The sequence below is a fragment of the Mya arenaria genome, chromosome 7 (assembly GCF_026914265.1).
Source record: "Mya arenaria isolate MELC-2E11 chromosome 7, ASM2691426v1".
Lineage (NCBI taxonomy): Eukaryota > Metazoa > Mollusca > Bivalvia > Myida > Myidae > Mya > Mya arenaria.
This window is the reverse complement of record NC_069128.1, coordinates 15,195,992-15,223,874: the sequence shown is the minus strand read 5'-3', so window position 1 is coordinate 15,223,874 and position 27,883 is coordinate 15,195,992. Positions and strand designations below refer to the sequence as shown.

The 27,883-nt window shown below is 32.5% G+C and overlaps 2 protein-coding genes across 2 annotated transcripts; one reads left to right on the top strand and one right to left on the bottom strand.

Moving 5' to 3' along the window:
* Positions 1-5,367: 5,367 nt before the first annotated feature.
* LOC128240952 (melatonin receptor type 1B-B-like) lies at positions 5,368-8,399 on the top strand. Its single transcript, XM_052957942.1, has 4 exons — positions 5,368-5,403; positions 6,038-6,158; positions 6,941-7,061; positions 7,592-8,399. Exons 1-4 carry the CDS (start codon positions 5,368-5,370, stop codon positions 8,397-8,399), a joined length of 1,086 nt encoding a protein of 361 aa, XP_052813902.1.
* A 6,623-nt stretch (positions 8,400-15,022) lies between these two features.
* LOC128240951 (melatonin receptor type 1B-B-like) lies at positions 15,023-27,088 on the bottom strand. Its single transcript, XM_052957939.1, has 5 exons — positions 26,923-27,088; positions 25,020-25,247; positions 20,252-20,372; positions 19,514-19,634; positions 15,023-15,851 (listed from the first exon to the last, which is right to left on the bottom strand). The coding sequence occupies exons 2-5, from the start codon at positions 25,212-25,214 to the stop codon at positions 15,023-15,025; spliced, it is 1,266 nt and encodes a 421-aa protein (XP_052813899.1). The 5' UTR covers positions 25,215-25,247; positions 26,923-27,088.
* Between the last annotated feature and the right edge of the window lie 795 nt (positions 27,089-27,883).

Sequence of the window (27,883 nt, the reverse complement as noted above, 5' to 3'; positions counted from 1 at the left end):
CTGCAATGGGGGTCTGTGATTTTTATTTTTTATGCTTGTAATCATAGTCTATATATGTTAAGGAGTTATTTTCTTCTTTTTTATTATACCTTTCTTTACTCTTTTCAAACATATTTCCGACATTTTTCATCATAAACACAACTGCATACGAACAGTCTTTACATTGAAGTAACCAGTTCAAGAACAGCTTGTCTTCATGGCGACTGATTATGTATTCTGTTCCGTTTCTGGCAATTTGAAAATGCGGGAATGTCAAAAACAATTCACCAGAAGCTTAAAGTTTGTTTACATCACATCATTTTTCTGTGAGTGGCATTTATTGTAATATTAGTTGTCATTTGAACTCTGCAAGAATGATAATATGTCTGACTCTGCCTGATTTCATGAACAAACTAATGCTGTTTGGTATAATACACAAAATGAAGTGTGGAATATTATAACGTTCGAAACAACAACAACAACAACAACAACAACAACAACAGCAGCAGCAACAACAACAACAACAACAACAGCAGCAACAACAACAACAACAACAGCGACAACAGCAGCAACAACAACAACAACAACAACTACAACAATATTATCAGTAGCAGCAGCAACAACCGCAACAGCAGCAGCAGCAACAACAACAACAACAACAACAGCAGCTAAATAACAGCGACAACAACACCAATATAGAATAATATAATGCAATAACCAGATATTAATAAAATCTTTTTTTTAAACATGGAAATAGATATTTCTTCTTAAACAGTTAAATTGTATCGGTACAACTGCAAGTAGCAATTACCCGTCATGCACTTCTCAGTTAAATAAATGCATAGGAAACTGTATTGGCTTTTGAACGTACAGAACCTACGGGACCTTTCTATATATTGGGTTCTGTTGGAAAAACGATGAAATAGAAGAGGATTTAAGTGGATTGATTGAGGGTTGTTTGAACATTTTATAATAACTTGGTTTTATGAAGTCAGTTTATCAATGGATTTATGATAAAAACGAAAAATGATAATGGTGATATGATTCCAAACTGAAGTTAGTTAGAGTAAGTATGTATGTAGCCAAGTTCAAAACATAACATACTTAAAATTAGGATGACTTTTACTCGGAACGTCCTTGGCATGCATTTGCTTGGTGTGTGTCTCGTTAAATAAAATCCTTCAATGAAATCGATTTGAAAAATGACTCATCTGCAACTGTTTATTGTATTTCAGTATATTAGTCTTTAAAACCGTTGGTAGCCTGTTTGCATCTTTCATTATGTTATTCGACATACAAAAAAAACCGCCTTTAATACTGTTATATTTGAACATAACATATGGGGCACGGGAACATATCTGCATTGCTCAGTTTGTTTTCTGATACCGTGTAACACAATTGGCTGCTAGTGCGCATGCGCAAATTTACCTCCGCCAATCCACGAGAAATAAATAAGACGTTTATCGTCGAGTTAAAATGCTTTTGTTATGAAAACGGGTTACTTTTTATAAGGCATCAAAATAAAAGAAATACTATCTTTATCGGTTAAATTGTGGGATAGTATCACTTTTCGTTGATTGTGTTAAGAGACATCGCACTTAACTCAACGCAATATGGACTTCACATGTTTCAACCCGACTAAAATAATATTCCCTATATAAACTAACTATTCCTTTGAAACCGGTGTTGGTAACAGTTTTGACCCATTTTATTGAAAATTATTGGAAGAATTATAGAAATCATTTTCTCACCAAACCTACTGGATAGATACTTTTTTTTATTCCTCCATGAAATGAAGAGCAAAACATTGATATATATATACAAATAATGACACATATTATGAATTACATTTAACACAATAATATTCAAACAATACGAGTAAACCAAACATGCATATTATGTACACAAGTAGACAAACAGAATAAAATATCAAGTACTATCGAATGATAACAAAATTAAGCATTGGTAAGAAATATTTAGATTTAGAGCAGCCCTCTATTCCTAGGTATAATTACACACATAAATGCACAGCTAGTACGAAAAACGAAATAACTAGGAAAGCAAAGTGTGATTTTACAATATACCTAATTCTGGATCAACTTAATTCAACAAGTTATTGACACAAGCTACATATAATTTTAGCAAGGTACAAATCACTCATTGACATTGTACTAATGGATTTTCTTCTTGGAATTTGAGTTTGACTGCTTAAAACGACTTGAGAACAATATACTCTAACATGTTATTTAATTTTTAACCAGAATCATTTTCTCAGTGATTATTTTAAGACAACTTTAAGAACTGACGAGAGACACTCGATGATTCTAAATGTTTTATCACTTTGAAAATCGTGTGCTGATACGACAAACTCTAACATGTTATTTAACATTTAACCCAATTCATAGTTCTCAGTGATTATTATTAGACATGCTATAAAATACAAATATCAATAATTTCTTTATCTGAGCTGCATTGCTGTTCTCGCTTTACTTTTTTCGCAGAAGGAACGGTCTCACGTACGCAGACAATTATTTCTCTTTGAAGGAAAGCTAGATTGAATATTTACGTCACTTAACTGTGCTAATTGAATAATGACGAATTTCATCGCTGTTGATTTAAGCTCACTTTCCTATGAAAACAACTCAATGCGTTTGTAAAATGATAATTGAACTTGTCATCATTTGTATTGATTTGGAATCAAGTTCTATTTGGTTAATGAGGTATTTTGAAATTATTAGATTAATGTTATTTAATCAGCAAATCGATTCATGTCAGGCAATTTCGTAAAAACGCAAATCGTTTTGCTTTCGCATGTTTCAGTGCTAAGTTAAACGTCATTCGGATGTTTTTGCTACAGGGTTATCGTTTATATATAATTTGATAACCCTCCATTTATCATTCCAGTAGCAAGCGGTTTGTCGATGGACGGGTTTGTAGTTAGTATTGGAGCATTAGGCGTCGATGCTGTAGTTGATCTAGATTCAGATATCGTAAACACATGGATTGGATGCACAAAACATTTGCAGAATATACATTCATGTAACCATTTGCTAAACCATCTTTCGTTCAAACACCATTTGTAAGATTTGTAAAGTTAAGGAAAATGATAATTAAATACAGCTTCCAGAATGGTTTTGGTCAGGCTAAGGTCCCAAGTAGTTAAACAAAGTAAACACTTCTTGTGGAATAAACCGTTTGAATCGTTCTTTAATAATTTCAACATTTTAAAGCGAATATTTTTTCAAGGCACTCCTACTGTATGCCTTACTATCTGAATTTCTTTTTTTTTGTTCGGATACTCAAGAGAAAAATTGTGACGATCTACAGTAAGAAGAGCGAGCTACCTTGACCTGAGGCCAAGGGCCGTCCACTTTTTTTCTATAAATCACCCAAATTGACCTCTAACATATATCTAATGAATAGTTAATGCAAACAAAAATGCAAAAACCAAATAAATGCTACCTTTTAAATGCAAGACGAATAAAAACATGTTTTGAAAAGAAAAGTTTAATTGTCATTGGCCCACACAAAAGTGCCAACATCAAGCTATATAAAGAAACACAAGTTATAAGTTGCTATATAGTAATGTAAAAAAAAAACTCTAATTGAAAGGCATGTTTGTCAAAAATCAAACTCGTTTGGAATGCTCCGCATAGTTCGATTGAGACAAGCATATAATAGGGTAGCCAAGTCCGTGTTACGCAGATAATAAATAAAACAAAACAGGATTTATCATAGATTTCTTTATAGGTCCAATCACAGGTGCTCGTCACATTGCCTGGATAAGTAATACGTACATACTTATTTCATATTTTCTTATTATTATTTTTTTTATCATTATTTATTTATTTCGGTCAAGATAGTGAATACATGTCATTTAAAAAAAATATTCCACAATTTTCATGAAAGAAATACTGCAACAAAAAACGTTCTATTTGGATAAATACGCGTCTTACTCAACGAGTTTTTATCGGTAGGAATGATATTTTAAGCTTCTCTTTGTAATGCATGGGCAAAGTTTGCATGTCAGTCTGTTCTTAACGTGTTTTAGGGGGGGGGGAATCTGTTGTTTTTCAACCTCCCGGTTCTTTCGTAATGGCGAATTTCAGTTTCTGGTCGGTGCATTTTGTTTGAATATGCCGTAAAGCTCAATCTTACTAGCATAAAAGTTATATTTTTCTTGTAGATGGGAATCTTACCTTATCAGAACAGTAAAACTTATTAGATTATCTCAATTGTTTTAGGAACTATGCTCTATTGATTGTTTGGAATTAATGATTTTTTGCACATGTTTACCTTATATTTATTTACATATTATACTAATTTTCTTTCATAAAAAATTGTGGAATATTTTTTTTTAATAACATATATTCACTATTTTGACCAAAACAAATACTAAAATAAAATAAAAAAAAATATTAAAAATAAAAAATTGTATCCAGGCAATGTGACGAGCACCTTTGGGTCCAATGATTATATATGATGTTAATGTACGCTTGTGACTAAATGTGTTAATATGAGGATATAACCTTTGTGCTTTTAAACGATCGCATTGTTAAATGTTGTTTGACATTTGATAGAGTATATCGGTGTCGTTATTTGTAGCACATCTGGTGCATACTATTTGATATGACATTCGTCAATTAATTGTACTTCCAATATGTGTATTTTATTAGTATCTATTTATAAAGCATTGTTGAGGTAATCTATACGTTTTAAAACATAGATTTAGATAGTTACTAGCTTGTTTCTACTGACCGTCGCAAGACCGTTAACCAAACATTTACCAATAATCAGTTTGGATATCTTTGACAAAACCAAAAACCTACCAGCTTTATACAATTGCCAGGTGATGTTTATTGTCTTGTGAATATCTGTATATGCTGTTTGGTGTGTGGCTGTAAATACAATTACAATTCATTCGATCCGTTCAGCCTTTATACTGATGCATCGAGTGATTTCTTCCAGATGATTTGGAACCAAATAAAACATATGCTCAGTATAAAATCAAAGTTATACATGTTGGTCGAATTGTCTTACTTATAGGCTCTTTTTATTTTAAGAAACCGTTATTCATTATTGGTAAAAAAATAAATACAACAAATATATTGATGTAATAGTTACAAATACAATTATAACTGTTTTGGCAAAATATCAAGATACAAAAAACAAAAAACAAACATCAGAAACGGTATGAACATTACAAGTTCAGTCCGATATGTTTTGCAAATGAATTATTTTCAACATTTTCACCAAAGTCCGCCCTTATTTATATTGTCTGATTAGACGATCAAGCCAATGAACAGAATAGTATGTAGGAGGGTGTTTAACATTTATCTGATAAACCTACCTTTTTATGTCTCGATAAATGGCTTTTGATTGTCTAAGATGGAGCGATACATCTGTCACGTGTTGGATGTTCCTGTTCATACGATCAATTGAAGATATAAGATTTATTAACATAATGATGTTGGTTCCTATAATTCCGATGTAATACTTCGAATATAACAGGCTATTCTTATGAATGCAAAAGCAAATAAGCGATATTTTGTCTCTCATTGAATTCACGAAATAAGCATATCAGTTTTCTCTCATTCAATTATCTTCAAAAACTTGCCATCTTCAAAAACGCGAAAAGCATAAATTGCATGATCGTGAAATGAATATGGTTGTAGTTTTTTGGCTCAGAGACAGGTGCTTAGTAGTTTAACAAAGTGTTCATTTAGTTTGATAACAGCCATCTGCCAATTCCGAAGGATATATTTTCCTCAATGATGATATATATCTGACTATACTGGAATTAATTCATTATTATAACAATATTTGTTTTTGATAATATCTGTTTGTATTTATAATGGAATTTATTGCTTTTTCTTGATGTACTTAAACCGAACTCTTTGCCCTTCAATTATGGATTATAGATGTTCATCTAAGATTGTTATTTTGGCAGTAATTTTGGCTAATTTCCATCGTCACGACATTTACATTGTGATTATCAAATATAAATAGTTAGGCTATGTTTGTAAAAAATAAATGCTATAATCATGTTTATTTAAAGGTTATTGGCGCAATCCTGAGTTACCGCCCGTTGCTAAGGAACAAAGGAAACATGTTTGTGATCAATCTAGCCCTAGCGGATATTTGTATTACCAGCATTGTTAGCCCAATGAACATGGTCGGTAAGTACGAGTATATACTAGTAGCAGTACAATGACAAGTTAATCCTATTTCTGGATACGAAATTAGAAACACATGATATCAATAGTCCTTCTGCTTATATGTGTGTTGAGCAATATTCATTACAACCTATATCATTATGTCAACTCTGGTTGAAACATGATGTATATTCCGACGCTGTAATAACCATATTAATATGAAGGTAAGCTTAGAGAATTACAATCCATGAATTGATTCGTGTTAACAACATATAAGAACAATGCAATAGACACACAGAAGATAATCACACATAAGACCAAAGTGAGTTATTTACCTTTGCATTTGGAAAGATTTATTCAATCCAGTCAAATCATTTATGTGTATATAGACGTCAGTGTTTAAATGACATCAACAAAATTAATATATCTTGACCTAGGCCGTATTTGGATTTTTTTTTTATATCGAGTGAAAAGTCCGATCATGTCTATTCATTGAAGGAATAACATTTTGAGTAGTATTCTTCATATAGTATAACAACCATTTGTTACAGTTAAGGTTAATCATCCTTATTATTGAATATTAAATTCAATGTTCGTATTGGCATAGTTGTCCGCTAAAAGTTAGGGATCGATCCCAAATAGAGGAATATTCTCTTCGTATCCAGAACTAGTGTCTTCCAAGAAAAAGCCGTCTGTAAGTAATTAGCTGCTGTCACAATGAAGCTAAAAATAAATAAGAATAGGCCCTTCTTGAAATCAATGGTTATTGACGGTTTGTATTAATTCTTCTTCAAATTGGCTTTCAGGTGTCACCAAAGGGCCAAGGTTTTTCCTTGACAAAGTGGTTCTGTGTCACATGTTAGGAAGTATTTGTACGGTAAGCTGTCTTGTATCGATTTCTTCTATAGCTGCTTGTGCAGTAAACAGGTAACAAGATACATTGTACATACCTTATTCTAGGTAATCATAAATATGTGAAGTTAACTTGAATTTTGCCCTGTAATTACTCGTACATGCCATGCAAAATCATACCCTGCTCGACAAAGCTCATGCTACTTTGTCTTGGTGCGGACTCAACATATAAAAGGCCAGCTTTATCTCACAGACCGATTCAGTATTCATGTCCGGCTGATGGTTTGTCAAAAAAAAGTTTAAACGGACCAATCAACTAATATTACAAAATTTATTTTTATTGTTAAAAAAAATGTTTCGTAAAAGGGACCGTTCGATATGTTTGTTGATAAGATGATGTTCACTATCATACTTCTTGCGATCTACTTTCTAGTTATTAAAGTCTTGTTCAACTTACTGTACAAAATTCGTAGAATTATTGTATCGTAATACATATACAAGTTGAATTAGACTTGAACTGCCTCAATTCCGCACTATTATGAAAAGTCATGCCACCTTTGTCTGTTTTGATCGCATTTGAAAAGAAAACTGCTTTTGTGTTTCAGATTGATACAAATTTGCAAGCCGTTTATATATCACCGTATTTACACACACAAAAAGACAATACTTTATTGCGTTGGTCTCTGGATCTGGGCCATGCTCCTTGATCTGCCAAATTGGGTCGGCTGGGGAGGTCACACCTTTGCCTTAAAGGAGATGGGATGCACGTTTGACCGGCTAGCAAACTATGGATATACCATTTTCATGACTACCATGTCGATCTTCCTGCCAATGACCGTTGTGCTTAGTTGTTATATTGCAATTCTAATATATGTGAGGAATAGCCGAAGAGAGGTGCGAAAATTTGGTGGGAGTGAAAATACCCCGATGCGCCTATCACGATCCAGCAAACATGGCGGATCTGTAAAGAAAATGTCGTATAAAAAGGACGATCTTCTGTTCGCAATTATTCTATTTATATCGTTTCTTGCATTTGTGCTCTGCTGGAGTCCATATATGATAGCTTTAATATTTGATTTTGAAGACGAATGGCAAAAGGAAATCTACGTTGCCAGGACACTACTTGGACATTCAAACAGCTGTCTTAACCCTATTATATACGCAATGGGATACGCACGATTACGCAAGGGTTATTATGTTTTCATTCATAAACTGTTTTGTATGAAGATAAAGCGAAACTCAAACTTCTATGATTCGAAAAGCACACTGCGTTATACGAGCAAATTTTCAAAAAGTCCTCTCAGAACACCTACTATTCAAAAGACATTGCAGATTACAGAACACATCATATCATCAACATTGTCGACGCAAAAACGAGAAAAAAAATCAACAGCATTGGAAATGTTTCAATAAGTAGCAATTGCCTTTCATCCTGATTCTTTTTCAAACGTGCCGTAGATGCAAAAACTGTCTTCGGACTAATTTTTCTGGTCATTTCGAGAAAGTATTGTAGTAAATTGAAAATCAAATACGGTGTTTTTTTATTTTGAATATATTTGACAACTTTACTACGGTCAATGCACAACACGTGTATTGATATATATACATATTAAAGAATAGCTCCTTTTATTGAACAAATAGTTCTAACTACCATCCTGTTGTGACACACTTTATGAAATGAAACGAGGTTGCTTGAAATGACTCAGAAAAGTAACTATGTGTCTCTGATGATTCAGGGGAGACTTACCTCAAATTCTCGTCGGAATATTTCAATAAATGTTCGTAAAATAATTATTAACGGGATAAAAAATGTAGTATTAAAGAGCAATTTAGTAATTTAGTTCTAACGTCGCTCAAACTATTTCAGCTGAAATACGACGAAAATATTAAAAAAAAAATATGTGTAGCCTCATGTTTAATGTTTCTACCTATGGTCAGTTAAATAGATGTTTAAATAATGTTAACTTTATGTCAACACATATTTTGCCCATCCCCCCAAAAAAACAGACTTAGAATAAACTTTAAATTGAAGTAAAGGATAGTAATTAATAATGATAGGGGCTTTTTAAATAGCTTTTCATTAAATCAAATAATTGAGCCACTTCACATAAAACAAACAGCAAATACTTTCAGACACGACATGAAACATAAATTTCTTATTACATGCAATAACATTTCATGATTAAATAACGTTCTCTGCATGTCTTCAGCAATTACTGTGTATAATAAATGTTATGGCTTAATTATATGCGCTTTTCATACTTGAGCAGTGAATTTTAACCCAACATGGTGTGTAATAGCTCTCAAAATATATGCGGTTACATAAAGTTTCTTCACTTATAATGGTGTTTTGCCAAATACGATAATTTTAATTTGAAATAACAACCTAACGGTTCACAAATCAGAATACGTACCTTCGAAGTAGCATTCTAAAAGCTCTTTTATATTCTGACCACTTCTGTCTAGGAAAAAAGAGGTATGTGAAATACGTTTTTGATATCCTGATATAAAATAGTTACTGTTTTTTATACTTAGTAACATTGTACATCTTCTCTTACAGCTTGTTTAACAGTATTAATTTCATACAAAAGAATGCTTTAACTATTCATCATTTTTGTCTTAAGATTTTTATGGTCCGGATGCATAATGTGTGCACCTGGTAAACATATGACGAAAATTACAGAGCATAAAGAAGCAGCCAACATTCGAACTGTTAAATTGTGTTGTCAGACGAACCCATACGAGTTTAGTATTAAGTATTGCTGGCTGAGTACTAATATGTTCATTTAATGACCAAAGATATGTTAGAGGTCAAGGCTGTTTGCAGTTTGTATTGTTGTGCCGTTCGTCCGAAATCGCGTGTGAAATTTATACTTTTTACCAAGCGAAAAAGCTTGCTTGTTATATTTTTTATTTTGGTAAAATTTTAAAAATGTCATCCACTATACAAACCGGTTCATACGCTCAACCACACATTTTTTCCGCCATGACAATTTCTGATGCAAGGCTGTAGTATTTCAATTGAAAACGCGATTTTTTTTGTAAGGATATCAAAAGTTATCATCCTCTCAACGAAGATTATTTTAGATCACCTATTGATTTAGCGTATCGGTTGCAACATAAAATATACACCATTTGTTGACATCATGCAATTTTCTCCCATATTAAACAATTAAAACAAATTAACAAAGTGCCATCAGCGTTACAGTATACAAGTGATAGATGGCCATCACAGCTGGTTTGCAGGTGTTGTGTCTTACTTCAAACAACAATACTGAAAAAATATTCAAGTTTGAGATGATATCTTTTGCTACATTAATAATGATTTATTATTTTCATTTTAAACACCTGACTTCTGTCTCCAGGATGAATAAATTGTTTTAGAAAAGCTTTGAAAAGAGCACACACAACCTTTACTATTACCTAACAGTTGGAGGTAATTTTCAGATTTGTAAAGGGCTTGATCGAGCGCTTTTCCACCACTGTCTTGATAACCATTATAAAATAACACACGATCACCCTCAAATTTTTCTTGTTAAGTTTAACAATCAATTAAATGTATGTGAACTTAGCAGTTTTTCAAAATCTAAACGCCTTTTTGATTTTATGCCCACTGATAATTGGAGCTTATGAATGCCACTTAAACGGGGAGTTTTCATTCTCCAATACCTTTTCCTAAATATATTTATGACTAAGTAATACTTTTATTGTGGAATTACCTTTGTATGAGTAAGGATCTTACTCCTGCTGTTTGAAGACGATAATATATTGCTGACAGAAATGAAAATGAAAATGACTTGTAAACTATGTTAATTTGTGATTTGTTTACGTTCCACAAAGTGAGATTGACTTCAAATGGAAACAAATCAAGGAGTGTATATTTGAGACAATAATAAGCACACATATTTATAGACAAACATGTTCTGTGCTGGCAATACTCAATTATAAAACAAACGAGGGCCAGTTAACTTTTTATCTTTAATATCTATCTTTCTAGAGTGTTTAACTTTCCTCTCTCTTGATAAAATACGGGTTCATTTAGGAAATGACTGACCTAATTCAGGATATAAAAACAGGTCCATTTAATATCAAAAGTTGCTTTTACTCCGTTATGCATTTCACTTGTTTAGTACACGCTGATGTGTTGGTTGTCAGCTGCACACGTCGTAAGTCAATTTCAAGACGATGATACTAAAAATGTAATTGTAATCGAACATATACAAAGGACAATTAACCAAACTCGATATTGTTAACATGGTTTAAGAATATTCATTTTTCTCCAATATGACTTCTCGAAATTAATTATGCGCCTTTTTGGCAACTGATTTATTAAGATTTGTCTTTGTGAACATATGTTTTGTATCAATTTCCAAAATGATAAGATGGTAGGAGCTGGGTGGTTAATTATTTGTGATTTTTATAAATGCTCGTTATTTGAATCAGTTATAAAGGTTAATTGATGTCGTATCTTATTTCTGATAGAGACATAACGGGTATGAAAGAGTCGTTTGAAGTTTGTGAGAGCTTTTAAGTTATATTATATTCAAAACAAACACATGTACGGTAAGTTTTGTTAAGACGTTGGAGTACATTGTGCGATTGAAGATGAAAAAAACGATATATCTTAAAACGTGCATTAATTTTCAACAAATGTTTTAACATATGCTAAGCAAACTACAAAGTGTTACAGTCTATTTAAAGAGTGTATGTTTCAGGAATAAAATAACACATATCTGTTCATTTATTGCACAATGTCATGCATCGGCCGTGTGAATGCGTTCGATGTGAGATTGCATGGAACCGCCTCTGGTATAGATCGTGGAGGCAGTAGCACATACATTATTTAAAATAGAAATTTAAACCCGTCTTTATTGTCTCTTATACCGTTACCAAGATGAAAATGGTCAAATCCTTTATGTCATAAAAAAGAGGTCTACATACAATAGAGCTTGTACTGGAGAATAGATTAAACACCTGGAGACCCACTATCCTGAGGGTCTGAACATCAAAGTCCGTGTGTTGTTCTATTAGGAAGACGTCTATGATACGGTAGTTGTTGATAAATGTTGCTGATTCTGCTTTTGATAAAACAATACCTACAAATAAAAAACATACTGTTAGTATTATCACTTTCGTGTGCGATTAATGTTTATTTATGATACTAGTATGATTTAATTATTTAACTATTTTTTCACACATTTTCAAATCATTATTTTTTAATAAGGCTGCAGTATTCTCTTTGTATACATACTTTGTATACAAGTCTCTAATAAACACAAGAAAGCGGTTAAGTATGTCTTCGGAGTATTTGTTCGTTTCATGCATAATGTTTGTGTATTATCACTCGACTCCTTATTGACATTTCGGCTAAGTTCCGTTTTTTCAAAATACTATTAAATAATTTGTTTAACATTCTAGACTGAACATTGCAAGTTTTATATATAAAATTACGTTATACAGGAAATGTCGTCATAATAAAATAGTACACCAAGCAGAAGACGAGTTTGTATATTAAGAGAGTACTGCAGCTTTATTAAAAATAAATTAATAATGTGTGAAACAATATTTAAAGTCATACTAGTATCATAAATAAACATTATTCGCACTCGAAAGTGATAATACTAACAGTATGTTATAATTTGTAGGTATCGCTTTATCAAAAGCTGAATCAGCAACATTTATCAACAACCACCGTATCATAGACGTCCTCTTAATAGAACAACTCACGGACTTTGATGTTCAGACCCTCAGGATTGTGGGTCTCCAGGCGTTTAATCTATTCTCCAGTTAAACCTCTTTTGTATCTAGACCTCTCTTATTATGACTTTAAGGATTTGGCCGTTTTCATCTTGGTAACGGTATAAGAGACAATAAAGACGGGTTTAAATTTCTATTTTAAATAATGTACGTGCTACTGCCTCCACGATCTATACCCGAGGTGGTTCCATGCAATCTCAAACCGAACGCATTCACACGGCCGATGCATGACATTGTGCAATACATGAACAGATATGTGTTATTTTATTCCTAAAACATACACTCTTTAAATAGACTGTAACACTTTGTAGTTTGCTTAGCATATGTTAAAACATTTGTTGAAAATTAATGCGCGTTTAAAGATATAACATTTTTTTCATCTTCAATAGCACAACGTACTCCAACGTCTTAACAAACCTTACCGTAGATGTGTTTGTTTTGAATATAATGTAACTTAAAAGCTCTCACAAACTTCAAACGACTCTTTAATACCCGTTATTTCTCCATCAGAAATAAGATACGACATCAAATTACCTTTATAACTGATTCAAATAACGAGCATTTATAAAAATCACAAATAATTAACCACCCAGCTCCTGCCATCTTATCGTTTAGAAAATTGTTACAAAACATATGTTCACAAAGACAAATCTTTATTAATCAGTAGCCGAAATGGCGCATAATTCATTTTTAAAAAGTCGTGTTGGAGAGAAACGAATATTCTTAAATCATGTTAACAATATCGAGTTTGTTTAAATGTCCTATGTATATGTTTGGTTGCAATTTCATGTTTAGTATATCATCTACTTGAAATTAACTTGCATCGTATGCAACTGACAACCAACACATCAGCGTGTTCTAAACAAGTGAAATACATACCGGAATGAAAGCAACTTTTGATATGTAATGGATCTCTTTTCTATATTATGATTTAGGTTAATTATTTTTAAAATGAACCAGTATCTTGTCAAGAGAGGAAAGTTAAAATCTCTAGAAAGATAAGATAGGAAGTAACCTCGTTCGTTTATTATTGAGTATTGCTAGCACATAACATGTTTTTGTCTATAAATATGTGTGCTAATTTTTGTCTCAAATATACACTCTTTGTTTTGTTTTCATTCAAAGTCAATCTCACTTTGCGCAACGTATCCAAAACATAAATTGACATAGTTTGGTAGTCATTTTCATTTTCTTTTCTGCCAGCAATACATTATCGTTTGCATACAGCAAGAGTAAGAACTTGACTCGTTCAAAGGTAAATCCACAATGAAAGTATTATTAAGTCATTAACATATGAAGAAGAATGTACTTTTGTACTTTAAGTTCCTGACTCCAAGTTTATTCGAAGTCGATTTTTGCATAATATGTATTTACATTAAGTAATCTTCAACATTATTTAAATAGTTTTATTAACTGTTTAGGCACATGCCTGAAAAATAAAAATGAGCTTGCACAATTCTATTTTTAAGTTGTTCTTCGGATTTCAGTTGAAAATAGTTGGAGCAAGGAGAAAAATAAAATTACATTTACTTTAAAAGATGAGTCGGCTCTATAATACTACATATCTTTTACCAATTAAAAAATAGTTTAAGAATATTCGAATAAAATAATCCGACGGGCATTTGATTTGAGTCTGCCCTGAATAATCAAAGACACATTAAGAAGTCATTTCAAGCAACCTTGTCTCATGTCATCAAGTGGGTCACAACATTCAGGTAGTTAAAGTTATTTGTTGAATATATATCAATATAAGTGTTGTGCATTTACCGTAGTAAAGCTGTCTTATTTATTTAAAAAAACACCGTATTTGATTCTCAATTTACTACAATACTTCCTCGAAATGACCAGCAAAATACGTATTTAATTAATTTTTAATTTTACTTCAAGCATTTCAATTTCTGTATTAGCAAATGCAAGGAAAAATAATCAGGATATGAAATCCTTATTTTTAATAAGTTGTCGGATTTAAGCTGAAAATAATTAGAGCGACGAAATAGATAAAAATACATCTTAAGCATTCAGTGTAAAACAGGAGCCAGTTTTATAATAATAACCTTGTTTCTTGTCATAAAGTGTGTCACAATATAAAGATTAACGATCCCTTAAAAATATACATATAAACGTGTGATACATTTACCAAAAAGTAGCTTTTTATTTAATTTTAATCAACAAAATATTCAAAAAAAAAGAAAACACCGCATTTGATTTTCAATTTACTTCAACGAGATGACACGATAAATAAACCCAAAGACAGAACATGTATGTTTGAAAGGGAATCACTACGAAATGCAGTTGTTACTTCTTGAAACATTTTCAATGCTGTTGAAACATTTTTCTCGTATTGGCGTCGACAATACTGATGAGATGATATTGCCTGAAATTTGTAAGTTCTTATCAATAGTAGGTGTTTTAAGAGGACTTTTTGAGAATTTGCTCGTAAAACGCAGTGTGCTTTTCGAATCATAGAAGTTTGAGTTTCGCTTTATCTTCATACACAACAGTTTATGACTGAAAACATAATATCCCTTGCGAAAACGTGCGTATCCCATTGCGTATATAATAGGGTTAAGACAACTGTTTGAATGTCCAAGTAGTGTCCCGGCAACGTAGACTTCCTTCGTCCATTCGTCTTCAAAATCAAATATTAAAGCTATCATATATGGACTCCAGCAGAGCACAAATGCAAGAAAAGATATAAATAGGATAATTGCGAACTGAATATCGTCCTTTTTATATGACATTTTCTCTCTTGAAACGCATTTTTTGTTGGATTGTGTCACGCGCATCGGTGAATTTTCGCTCCCACCAAATTTTCGCACCTCTCTTCGACTATTCCGCACATAAATTAAAATTGCAATATAACAACTAAGCACAACGGTCATTGGCAGGAAGATCGACATAGTGGTCATGAAGATGGTATATCCATAGTTGGCTATCCGGTCAAAGGTGCATCCCATCTCCTTCAAGGCAAAGGTGTGACCGCCCCAGCCGACCCAATTTGGCAGATCAAGGAGCATGGCCCAGATCCAGAGGCCAACGCAATAAAGTATTGTCTTTTTGTGTGTGTAGATACGGTGATATATAAACGGCTTGCAAATCTGTATCAATCTGAAAAAGAAAGGTAGTTGTTTTTTTCCAAAGAGATAGGCCCCTAATCTGCAATCACATCATACAAATGAAGCGTGACGTTTCTTTATATTGTGGGCATGTTCAACGATTGTTACACATGTATACTCTACAATAACTCTCGATTATGGTACAAGTGGTAAAATAAGGAATTATACCACAAGGTAGAGACTCTTTTACTCAAACGCGTATCAGCCTCATAAGTGTTATTTTAGAAAATAAAACCCTGCTAAATTACTAAATAAAATGGCTTGAACATTGATTAGACGTATACGAGGGCTGTATGAAAAGTTCGCGGACAAGTGGTGCCATATTCTTATTTTTAATCGTATAGTTATGAAAACGCTACACATTACAAATATAAATGTCCCAAGTAATATTATAAACAAACTTAGGATAAAGTGTCGTTTATAAGCATACACGTGGCTTCTATTGCAGCCATGGAAACAACACCCGGAGCACGTCGATTTTTAAAAAAAGTATACCAGTTGTAAATGTTATATATATTCCGTATAAGTACAAACCGAATTGCGCCAAAATATCACGCTCACGTACGACGTCATAACGTCATTTTCGTTAAGTTTTAACGTTGTACATTGTTTATAAAATAAGTTATAGCACAAACAGTGTCGTAAGCTGCAAAAAAGTAATGACGCCAACAGCCGACGTGGAAGCAAACATAAAGTTTTATGCCAACGCAAACATTTAAAAAGCTACAAGAAGGTCAGAAACAAAAAAGTTGCCGTACATTACTGTTCAAGTGGCAGGAAAAGTTCAAGATTGGACGCGAAACATTAGAGGACAATAAACGAACGGGACGACCACAAATTGTCTACGATGGGGCTAAGAAGAGAATCGTTAAAATGCTGGATTGTGATCATGTGCGAGAAATTTCAAATGAGGTCGGGGCATCATTAAATACTGCACACAGACTAATACGGAAAGATCTTGGTATGAGTAAAGTAAGTGCGCGGTGGGTCCCCCGTTTGCTGTCTAATGATGACAAGAAGACGAATGGAAGCATCACAGGAATTTCTCCGACGCTACCTTAGAGAAGGAGAGGAATTCCTGGACAGGATCGTTACGATAGATGAAACCTGGCTATGGCACTACGATCCAGAATCAAAGCTCCAGTCTTTTATCAGGAAAACTACAGAAGAACCACAACCCAAGAAAGCACGTGTCTCACGATCTGGAGGGAAGCACATGTTTGTGTTTTTCATGGACCGGTGCAGCATGATACTACTACATCAAATACCAGATTGGCAGACCGTAAATGCGGCTTATTACTCTAAGGTTAATACTCTTGCAACTTTTAATAATAATAATAATAATAATAATAATAATAAAAATAATAATAATAATAATAATAATGATAATAATAATCATAATAATAATAATAATAATAATAATAATAATAATAATAATAATAATAATAATTATAAAAAAAAAAATAATAAAAATAATAATAATAATAATAATAATAATAATATAATAATAATAATAATAATGATAATAATAATAATATTAATAATAATAATAATAATAATAATAATAATAATAATAATAATAATAATAACAATAATAATAATAATAATAAAAATAATAATAATAATGATAATAATGATAATTATGATGAAGATGATGAGATCATTAATATTTATGATCATGTAGGTATAATTATAATATTCGTTTTTAACAGGTGTTACGGCCCGATCTCGTGCAGGCGCTACGCAAGAAGAGGGCAGGGTTGAACCTATCACGCGTCATCCTACACCAGGACAACGCCCCCGCCCACAAGGCTAACTCAACCTTGCTGGAAAGCAGTCTCATGGAGTTTGAGACCTTTGTGCATCCCCCTTACAGTCCTGACCTTGCCCCGATTGATTTCCGGGTATTCCTAGAAGTTAAACGGCAACTGAGGGGACAGCGCTTTGACGATGTCAACGAACTTAAAATTGAAGCGCAGAGAACTGTTGGGTCATTTCTAGAAGACTGGTACATGGAAACATATGACAAATGGATCTCATGCCACAGAAAATCCGTTCAACTAAATGGTGACTATGTAGAAAATTAAAATACGTTTATGTACTTTTTGACGTCAAGATGTTTTTTGTCCGACGTCATGCTCCGGGTGTCGTTTTTGTACTGTATTAATTCCAGTGTTATTTGTAAACTAATTGATGTAACTTTAATTTGTTTTCTGTATTATATCTTATTTATGTTGATAATCATGCCCATATCAATTTCATAACGATATTCAGTTGTTTGTACCTTCAATAAGCGTAGTACGCGAACTTATCATACAGCCCTCGTAGCTATCTTTGTGAGATGTATTACAATACAATCTCATACGTTTGAAATTATACTTAAGTAGAAAACTGTTTGCCTTGATTTAGTATCCAGAAAATGGCGTTTTATTATTTCTATACGTTTGGTTTGAGACGCTAAATAGTCATTTAGCTTCTGAACGTTTGACTTGACCGATACAAATTATAAATTTATAAATGATATAAATATTGTAATTTTGTTATGACCCTGTTATGTTTGGATCAGTATAAGTATGATTTAAGAGTATTACTTTTGTGAATGATGGGGTTTCTTAGTTTAATCAATTATTATTTTCTTATTGAATTGTTTATATATCAGATAACGATTCTGGAAGAAGATGTAGACGTTTTTAAACTCAAATAATAATTTGATATGATACTTATGTGAAAAACTGCAGAAACAAGATCAGTAGCAAAAAGTTTAAACATAAACCCGGTTAAATGGCACTGGGTAAACGTGAAAAACATGGAACACAAAAGCAAAAAATCACAAACAAGAAACATGGAATAACATCACATAACTCCACAAACAGCACAGTGCATACATACTATATATGAAAAACTAGATATGTTTATCAAGGATTGTCAGGTACAGCCTTGGAACGGTCCGTAAAATGTAAATTTACTTAGGGGTTAAACCAGTTAACGTGCACAAACCTCCCTCTTATCCCAACAATCTTAAATAAAGAAAACACGTAAAAGGTAAATCTAATCAAAGAATGCATTAACTTGCGAAAACTTAATAATAAAACAAATGAAAATAAACTTATTGGTAAACCCCAAGTACTTCAATGATCAGAGAGCCAATCTGCAGACGGAGGAATGCAAATTAGATCACCTAATGCAAAAACCTTTCAAAGATACGATGCAGTCATTGTTTTAAACAATAAGCATCACACATTTTACATATGATAAATAGTATTGTATATCCACATGTATGTATACTCACGTCCGAGTGCTTCAAGATATCAAATTCAATAAAAAAATGTGTGTTTGTGTGACAAGAGACATGTAGTCCTTTACAGGAACATTGTTTTAGCTGATTGTTGAACCTTATCATACTATATCATCATCGCATCAGTTGCAATAAATTGCACACTATCAGCCTGACATGGATACTAAAATCGTTACATTAGAGAAGGCTGACTATGATTCCGCCGTCTGTCAATGTAGCAGGTGCCATGTTAATCGGGGGATGCCCTAATCATGGCATATACGAAACCATAACATGCAAGTTTTAAGTATGCTTCACATGCTGTTTTTCTATGGAGTTTCAATTAAGTATAATAACTTATGTACAATGTATCTTGTTACCTGTTTACTGCAACAGCAGCTATGGAAGCCATCGATACGAGACAGCTGACCGTGCAAATACTTCCCAGCATGTGACACAGAATCACCTTGTCTAGGAAAAACCGCGGCCCTTTGGTGACACCTATTGAAAACACAATTACAAATACAGTCAGTTGAAATCGCCCATTTTAATTGATCGCTTAAAAGGTACTTAATCATTTTTATCTCGAATGTGCCGACAACTGTTTGATAAGGCATTCCGATGCCTATCTTCTTTAGTAAAATGCAGATAACCTTATATATTTTTAGGGAATAGTATGGTAGCCTTTTTGATAATCAAATTTAAAATTAAAGTCAGAACGTGTAATGTAATAAAACGTATTCCAAACGCTAGGCTTGCCAAGGAAAATAATTCCCTTGTTTTATCTGTAATTATCTTTCGTATGTTTCTATTGCATTGGTGTTATACCAGTGTTAAGGTATGGTATAATATCAACACAAATCATGGATAAAATTCTCTATGATTACTGATAAATTTCGCACTGATATATTGTTGTTTTTATTTTATGGTAAGTTGGCCATATCGGAATATACCTCAATTTTAAATACAATTTGTAAATTGTATAGTTAGTAAAGAATACTACTGAACCCACAAATAGGCAAAGCGATTGTTGATATCATATGTACAGTTTTGAAATTTGTACCTAAAAATGCATAAACTTTATTATTGTATTGATATTAGTATTTATTATTACTTACCGACCATGTTCATTGGGCTAACAATGCTGGTAATACAAATATCCGCTAGGGCTAGATTGATCACAAACATGTTTCCTTTGTTTCTGAGCAACGGGCGGTAACTCAGAATAGCACCAATTACCTGGAAATAAACAGGAGTATTGCGTTAATTTGTTTCCAAACATGATAATAGTATTTATATTGCATTATAACAATGTAAATGTCATGTTTATTGAAGTTGTTTAGCAAATATCTACTGCCAAAATACCTTTCAAAGATAAACATAATTACTTAATAATAATAATAATAATAATAATAATAATAATAATAATAATAATAATAATAATAATAATAATAATACTAATAATCGAGAAGACAAAGATTTCGGTTTAATCGATAGTTTGACACCAATCAAAGTATATCAAGCAAAATCATTAGATTTCATAAATAATGCATACAGTTCTGATTTTAAAAATGATTAATTTGCTACAGTAATGAGTCAATTCAAATATATTCTAGTCAAAAATAGTTCATCATTAAGAAAATATATCCTTCGGAAATGGCATGCACTCAAAAGCAGATGGCTTCGAAACAATTTGAACACTTTGTTTAACTACTAAGCCCTTTTATCAGGCCCATAAAATACTGATATTTTTATTTTATGATCGTGCTTTGTTTATTATTTGCTTTTTAGAAGGCAATTTTCGAAGATTATTGAATGAAAGGAATGTTTGGTAAATATTTATTTCGTTGGCTCCATGAGAGACAAAATATTGCTCATTTACTGGGATATGCTCTTATGTTCGAAGCTTTAACATCGAAATGATAGGAATCAACTAACATCATTATGTTTAGAGACCTTATCTCTTCAAGCTATCCTATGAACATGAACAACAAACACATGACAGATTTATCGCTCTATTGCTGACAATCAAAAGCCATTTATCGTTTCGTAAAAAGGTATGTTAATCAGATAAATGTTAAACAAAACAACACCCTCCTAGATACACTTCTGTTCGATTGGCTTGATCGTATACACAGACAATATGAAATAGGGTGAACATGTTTTTTACTTGCAAAAATATCTTAATTTGATTCTGTATTTGTAAAAATCATTTATGTGATGTTGTTTTTTTCATTTTATTTTCGAAGTTTACAACTATATTTATGTTTTGTTTGTTTCATATCAAACTTTTACCAGTAATGGATAATGATCACTTAAAATAAAAAAGCGCACATAAGTAAGCATAGACATTTAGACTAACATTTTAAACCTTGATTATATGCCGACCTAAAAAGCCACTATGCAACTACGTTTCATTTGATTCCAATACATCTGAAAAAAATCACTAGAATCATCATTATATAAGCTGAACGGATGAAATAAATTGTATTTGTATTTTCACCAGTAGGTTTCAGCAATTTCTGTATTTTATCTCGCCAACAACTTGTCGAAATGCGCGAAATCAATCAGAGGCGTTGAAACGTCAATTGTAACAATCAGAAAACGCAATGAAAACTACGAGGTTTTCACAATAGCCTTAAAACTAATAAAAAATGTTTAAAGCCCTAAGATCAAGCCAAAACAAACAACAAAACAAAGATACAGCACTAGACGAGACAATATCCATCACGGAACTATGTAAATAGCGTAATGTTGGGTTAACGGCCTCGCAACGGTCAGTAAAAATAAGTAAGCAACTAATTTAACTAATCAAATATCGGTGTCAAGAACAAAGAGGTTGATTAAACAATGCTTTATAACTAAATAACAATACACTACATATAATGGAAGTACATTCAATTGACCAGTGCCATTGATTAGGGGCGGGTGTATCAAATAGTATGCTCCATATGTGCTACACATAAGGGCGATGTACACTGAGAAGGACTATATCACTACAAGGACGGACACGGCATTTAAACACTTAACTATATGCTTTTGTTTAAGTAACACAAGTCATACACTTAAGTTTAAACTCTTTGTCACAAGCTAACTAGAACAGATATTATATTCATCGGGCTTATCTATGATAAATCCTGTATTATCAGATTTATTATTATTCGCGTTATCCTTTTATTTGCGTGAAACTTATCCATCGAACTATGTGAATAATTTCAAATGAGTTTGACCGTTGACCTACAGGCCTTTCAAATAGAATTTAACTCTAAAGCTTGGTGTTTCATAAAGTTTTTTTTCAGTTAGTCTTTTTCAGACCAAAACCTACTTGTTAAACTAGTTTCAACCTCGCCTCTGTAGATCGTAACATGTTGACTCTTAACTTATTTGGTGTTTTTGATGCATTTGTAAGAATCTATCTAGTGCATGAAATTAATGAACTATTTAAAATTCTCGATTGTCATCGGCCCAGGCGAAAATACAAACAAGGTACGATGTACGTCCGCTCTTGTCTCTTTAGTTATATGTACGAAGGCATTAATTGATCGAAATTGATTTGCCGATATTCACTGCCAAATTTACTTTTTTAGATTTACAAAAATAAGAATCATTAATTAATCAATATTTTGAAATGTGAAAAAATAAATATAACCAATAATTGTCACCCATACGCAAACAAATTCGATTCAGTAAGTAATTCACACAGTATTCCTGCATTGAAAGAGATATTCGTTGGAATAGGCACGTACTTAAAATGTTGAAATCATTGAAGGAAACAGTCTCTGACCAAAAAATACTGGCAGGTGTATTTTATGATCATTTGCGTTTGTACTTGTAACATATGTTTTCTGAACAAAAGATGTTTTAGCAAATGGCTAAATGAATGTAGCTTCCTGCACACGTTGAGTGCATCAACACCATGAGAGTATACATATGGATAAATAACTTCTGCATCATATTCAGTATCATTGGCGAAGCCCGGCTGGTCAGACTAATGATCAGAGGGTATGTGGTTCGTATCGGACTCATGATCAGGGGGTATGTGGTTCGTATCGGACTCATGATCAGAGGGTATGTGGCTCGTATCGGACTCATGATCAGAGGGTATGTGGTTCGTTCCACACTTGGAGATTTATTCCCTAGAGCGTGGGGTTCTTTCAGAAGCATTTACATACCAAAAGCATTATATTAAGACATTGTAATATCTTCTAGTTATCGTATGAACACAGGAATTCCACACGTGTTGCAGACGAATAGGCGAATACTTTTGTAACTTATATGTTAATCAGATAAATGTACAAGAAAACACACCCCTTTGTATACGTGTTTTTGCTTGTAATTTTCCACAGACATTGTAAACAAATATGATCCGTTTATAATGATTAAAAACAAACGAAATATTTACAACTTGAGCGCCATAAGCAAATGCAAACGCTAGTTCAATAAAAACTGATGTATCAAATAAGCTGATGTATCACGCAATGTAGAACAAACATGGTTGTCCACCGTTAAATGTAATGTATACTAGTGGGACGAGCCTGGAGCCGAAATAGAAAAAAATAACTTAGATAAAGTGTTGAATTTATGTTTATTATACAACGGAGACTAAAACTACATGAACGATATTCAATAGCGAATCTCTAGCTATGTCATGCATTAACAGACCAAGGCTCGAATCCGTCCAAAAAAAACCTTGAACAAGATACACAATTGCACGAGATTATAGGCACAAGTTCCATGAATGTAATCAGTAAATGTGAAGAAACCGCCTTCTCATGTACTGTCAAAATAATAGTTCATTTGGCATGGCGTGCGGCTAGTTTACGACATCTCAATCTAGACTAACATGAACAAAAGCTTTGACGCTTAATCCTGAATTATTACAATCATGTTGTTTCAGTTTTCTTACTTATGCAATCTGTTTCTATATGCGTGGTACGTTTGGTCTCCTTTTTCGCCTTTTAATAAGTTGTTTTTCTACATTTATAGCGATAACCACTCAAGTTGTTTCTTAATATTCATCCTTCCTTGTTTAATCATTAATCTTCTGTGACTAAACTCCAAACCTTTCCATCGACAAACCGCTTGTTACTAAAAAACTGAATGGATGTCTATCCAATAACACATCCGTGATAAACGATTAGCTGTAATAAAATTACCGAATGACGTCGAATTTAGCACTTAAACGACCAGACCCAAAAAACGATTGTTTTTTTACGAAATTGCTTGACATGAATCCATTTTCTGTGTAAATAACTTACTCTTATAATTTCAAAATACACCATAACCAAATAAAACTTGATTCCAAATCAATACTAATGATGACAATTCCGATCATGATTTTCCAAATGTATTGAGTTGTTTACGCAGGAAAAAGCGCTTAAAATGAAACGATGAAATTGGACATTATTCAATTAGCACAATTAAGTGACGTGAATACTCAGTTTAACTGTCCTTCAAAGAGAAATATTGTATGTGTCTAAGCGATTTTCTTTCTGTGCGTTCAAGAAATTAGTAAAGCGAGAACAGCAATGCAGCTCAAATTTGAAATAATTGCCGCTTTGTAGTTGATTTTATAATATGAATAACATCACTAATGTTTATCATTGTCGAATATGGTCCCCGGTTATAATTAAAATAATATTAGTCAGATTAAGTTATTCGCGGTTAAAAATAAGCAAAGTTTTAGAATCATTCAGAAGATTATGATAAGTTTTGTATTCTGCCAAAGAATCATGTTTATACACTTATTCTGGGCACAAACAATAAGCCAAATCTTGGTTGATTTAAATACTTTATTTACGTTAGTAATATGTCCAACACTGGTAAGGCCTCTAAAGCGATGTTGTGTTTTGAAGATCTATTTAGACATATTTGATGAAAACTCACCATAAAGTTACCAACATTCCCCACAAACGCTGCAATGGACGTCAGTACAAGGAAAAATATGGACATGCCCGGATGGCGAGATAGAAAGTTGTAATCCAGACTGGAGACGTTCTCTCCTGGACGCCAATCGTCCGTCCGTTCGAGCATGACTTGAAACATGGGGTGGAGATCGTCTGGGTCAACGTCGTCTGTCATTGTTTAAAATATTACGTTGGAGATTGCGTCATTCTGAATAAAACATAGAATACTAGACATTATCGCACCAGAAAAGAATGCAAATAGACCAAGAAAGATGTCATCCAATCAGGAAAATACTATTTATACCATGCATCTTAGATACCCGTTTGTGTTTTATAACTGCTAGAGCAAAAGTTATTTCAAAATATTTTCAAATAATCACCAACTAGAAGGTAAGAATTCTGCTTATGTGTAAACATAAACTTATAACACCAAGTTATCCGTTAATCTGTTTTATCAAACATTAAACGTATAAAAAGTAATAACCAATATACGTAAGCTATCCTTGTTAAGTATTCGGCATGCTCAATAGCAACACATGGCACCATTTTTATATCTAACTATAGCAGACTTTTGTTTTCCACCTTGAGACGAAATGGCGTCACATTAGTAGCACTTTACGTGGTGTAGCTTTGTAAAGCGACGAGGGGTCTTTTCGATAAATTTATATATTATACGAGGTGGTATAAGAATTATTACACGTCACTTTTCTTTTAAATGCAGCTTATAAAAATATCTCAATTATTGTGTGGCTGTCATAGCAGAATAACAAAAAATGATAACATTGCTTCTTAAATTTATCAGCAATCTATAACGTACATAAGACAACTGTTTGATAAAACGTTCAAGATTTACGCAGAAAAGGCAGCCATTTGTGAATATGAAATTACAATGATATATATTTACATGTTACTTATTTTATATACTTTTGCAAAAGAATAACAGTACACGCTTCAAGAATAGTTCGGTTTTAATATTATTTTCAAAATCCATGTTTGTTCTTTTTGTAGTAATAGTTCCGTTAAATTACTTATTCGTTGTCAACAAAGAAAGGCGTGTTTGACCTTAACCTATAAATCAGAAAACACTTATTATCCATATGAAATAGAATGAATACACTACTATACATAAGTGTCACTTTGATTTGTAATTTAAACATGTTTTACCGTTCCTGCTTTTTTTCAATTATATTTTCTAAAGAACGTCAGGAACTTACTCTTTGCAAATAAAATAAAAAAAATCACTTCGTAAATAATCAACGGATTATTGATACTTTATTAACATTGACAATTGTCGTGTTTGAACCATTTTCACTCTTTTTAATCGTTGATACCAATGTCGCTAATTGGTGTGTTTATTCTTTGCTATAGTATTTAACTACAAAATTGACAAAATCATCCTCAGGTTACTTGTCGATGAAATCAAACATATTGAGAGGTAAAAGTTGCAGATACATTTAGTTTATTTACATATGCCTGTAAAACATTTATTTATTTGATTATTTGTTCTCTTATCTAAAAGTTTTTTTATAAATACAAATACCTTGAAAAAGGTACAGACAATATGCCTATCCAAAAATCAGTTTTATATTCTTAGATTGGTAGTTACAAACAAAAACTGCAATGTTTATAATCTGAATATGACCAAAAAATACCTATAAAATATTTGGTTTGAAATGTAAGGATCTAGATTATTTCAATGTGGTCCGTTATATTAGGATTTACTGATATATAAAAATGTCTGATTGGTAATTTACGTTAGAATCTGTACAATCTATACCATTTTTTAAAAGTTGTTATTTTTTTCCAGTGACAAAAAATAGTTGTGTACTGAATTAAATTCAGCATATTTTTATTTTTATTGTTCTGAATCCAATGATACTCACATAAAAATATCCAATATATCCAATCCAATACTTATCCAACCAAACGTTCAACTCCCTTCCGATCACAAATATAAGCGACTTTAAATTTTATGATAGGACAATGAAATTTAAACCAACACGCGAACAAGAACATATATCCATCACTTTTAAATCCCCAATTGAAATCTTTATCAGGCATATTAAACACAATATATCACAGGCAAGCATGCAACTTGCTGACAGTTGAAATAGTAATGAACTTCACGAGTGTTTTAAGAGTTCAGATAACGCGCCTACGCTTTGAAACTGGTAGACTTGTGGCTATTGGATTTGTTACCGCTTGATTCTTCCTGCACAATGAGTTTGTTTTATTGAAAATGAGCATGAATCAGACAAAAGCAGCATTCTAATGTCCAAGAACTTTCACGTGTATGGCACATTAATGCCTCGCAAAATGATAGAAACTTAATTTAGAACTTTGTTTTATACATGTGGATTTTCCATCAATGCCAATGCAACCAATATATCATTCAATCATCGTGATAGTTATGTATTGATGCTATGAAATGTCCTAATTTCATCATATTTATTGTAATCAACATTGAACCTTAGCCTCCTGGGTGTTTAGATGCATGATTAATTTACTCCAGGCTAGTTAATGTCATTGCGAACAATGGACAACATGTATCTGGAACTTTTGCTTTTCAATATCTTTGTTTATATCGACAAGTCACGTGAAATAAACTTTGAGGCCGATGTGGTTTTTTTTGGTTTTGCAAATTAACGCGATAAATAAAAAGCATTACCAAAAAGGTACTCTGGAATGAACCAATAAAAAGGGAGAAAATGGACACGACATCGGTCAAGGGTAATAACTGACTAAATGTGTGTTAGAGTCTTAGAGGACATCGATAAGATAAGTCCGTAGTATGTGGTGACTTGGTCGCAGTTTTGCTCGCTTTCCGGAAGACATCAAAATGAA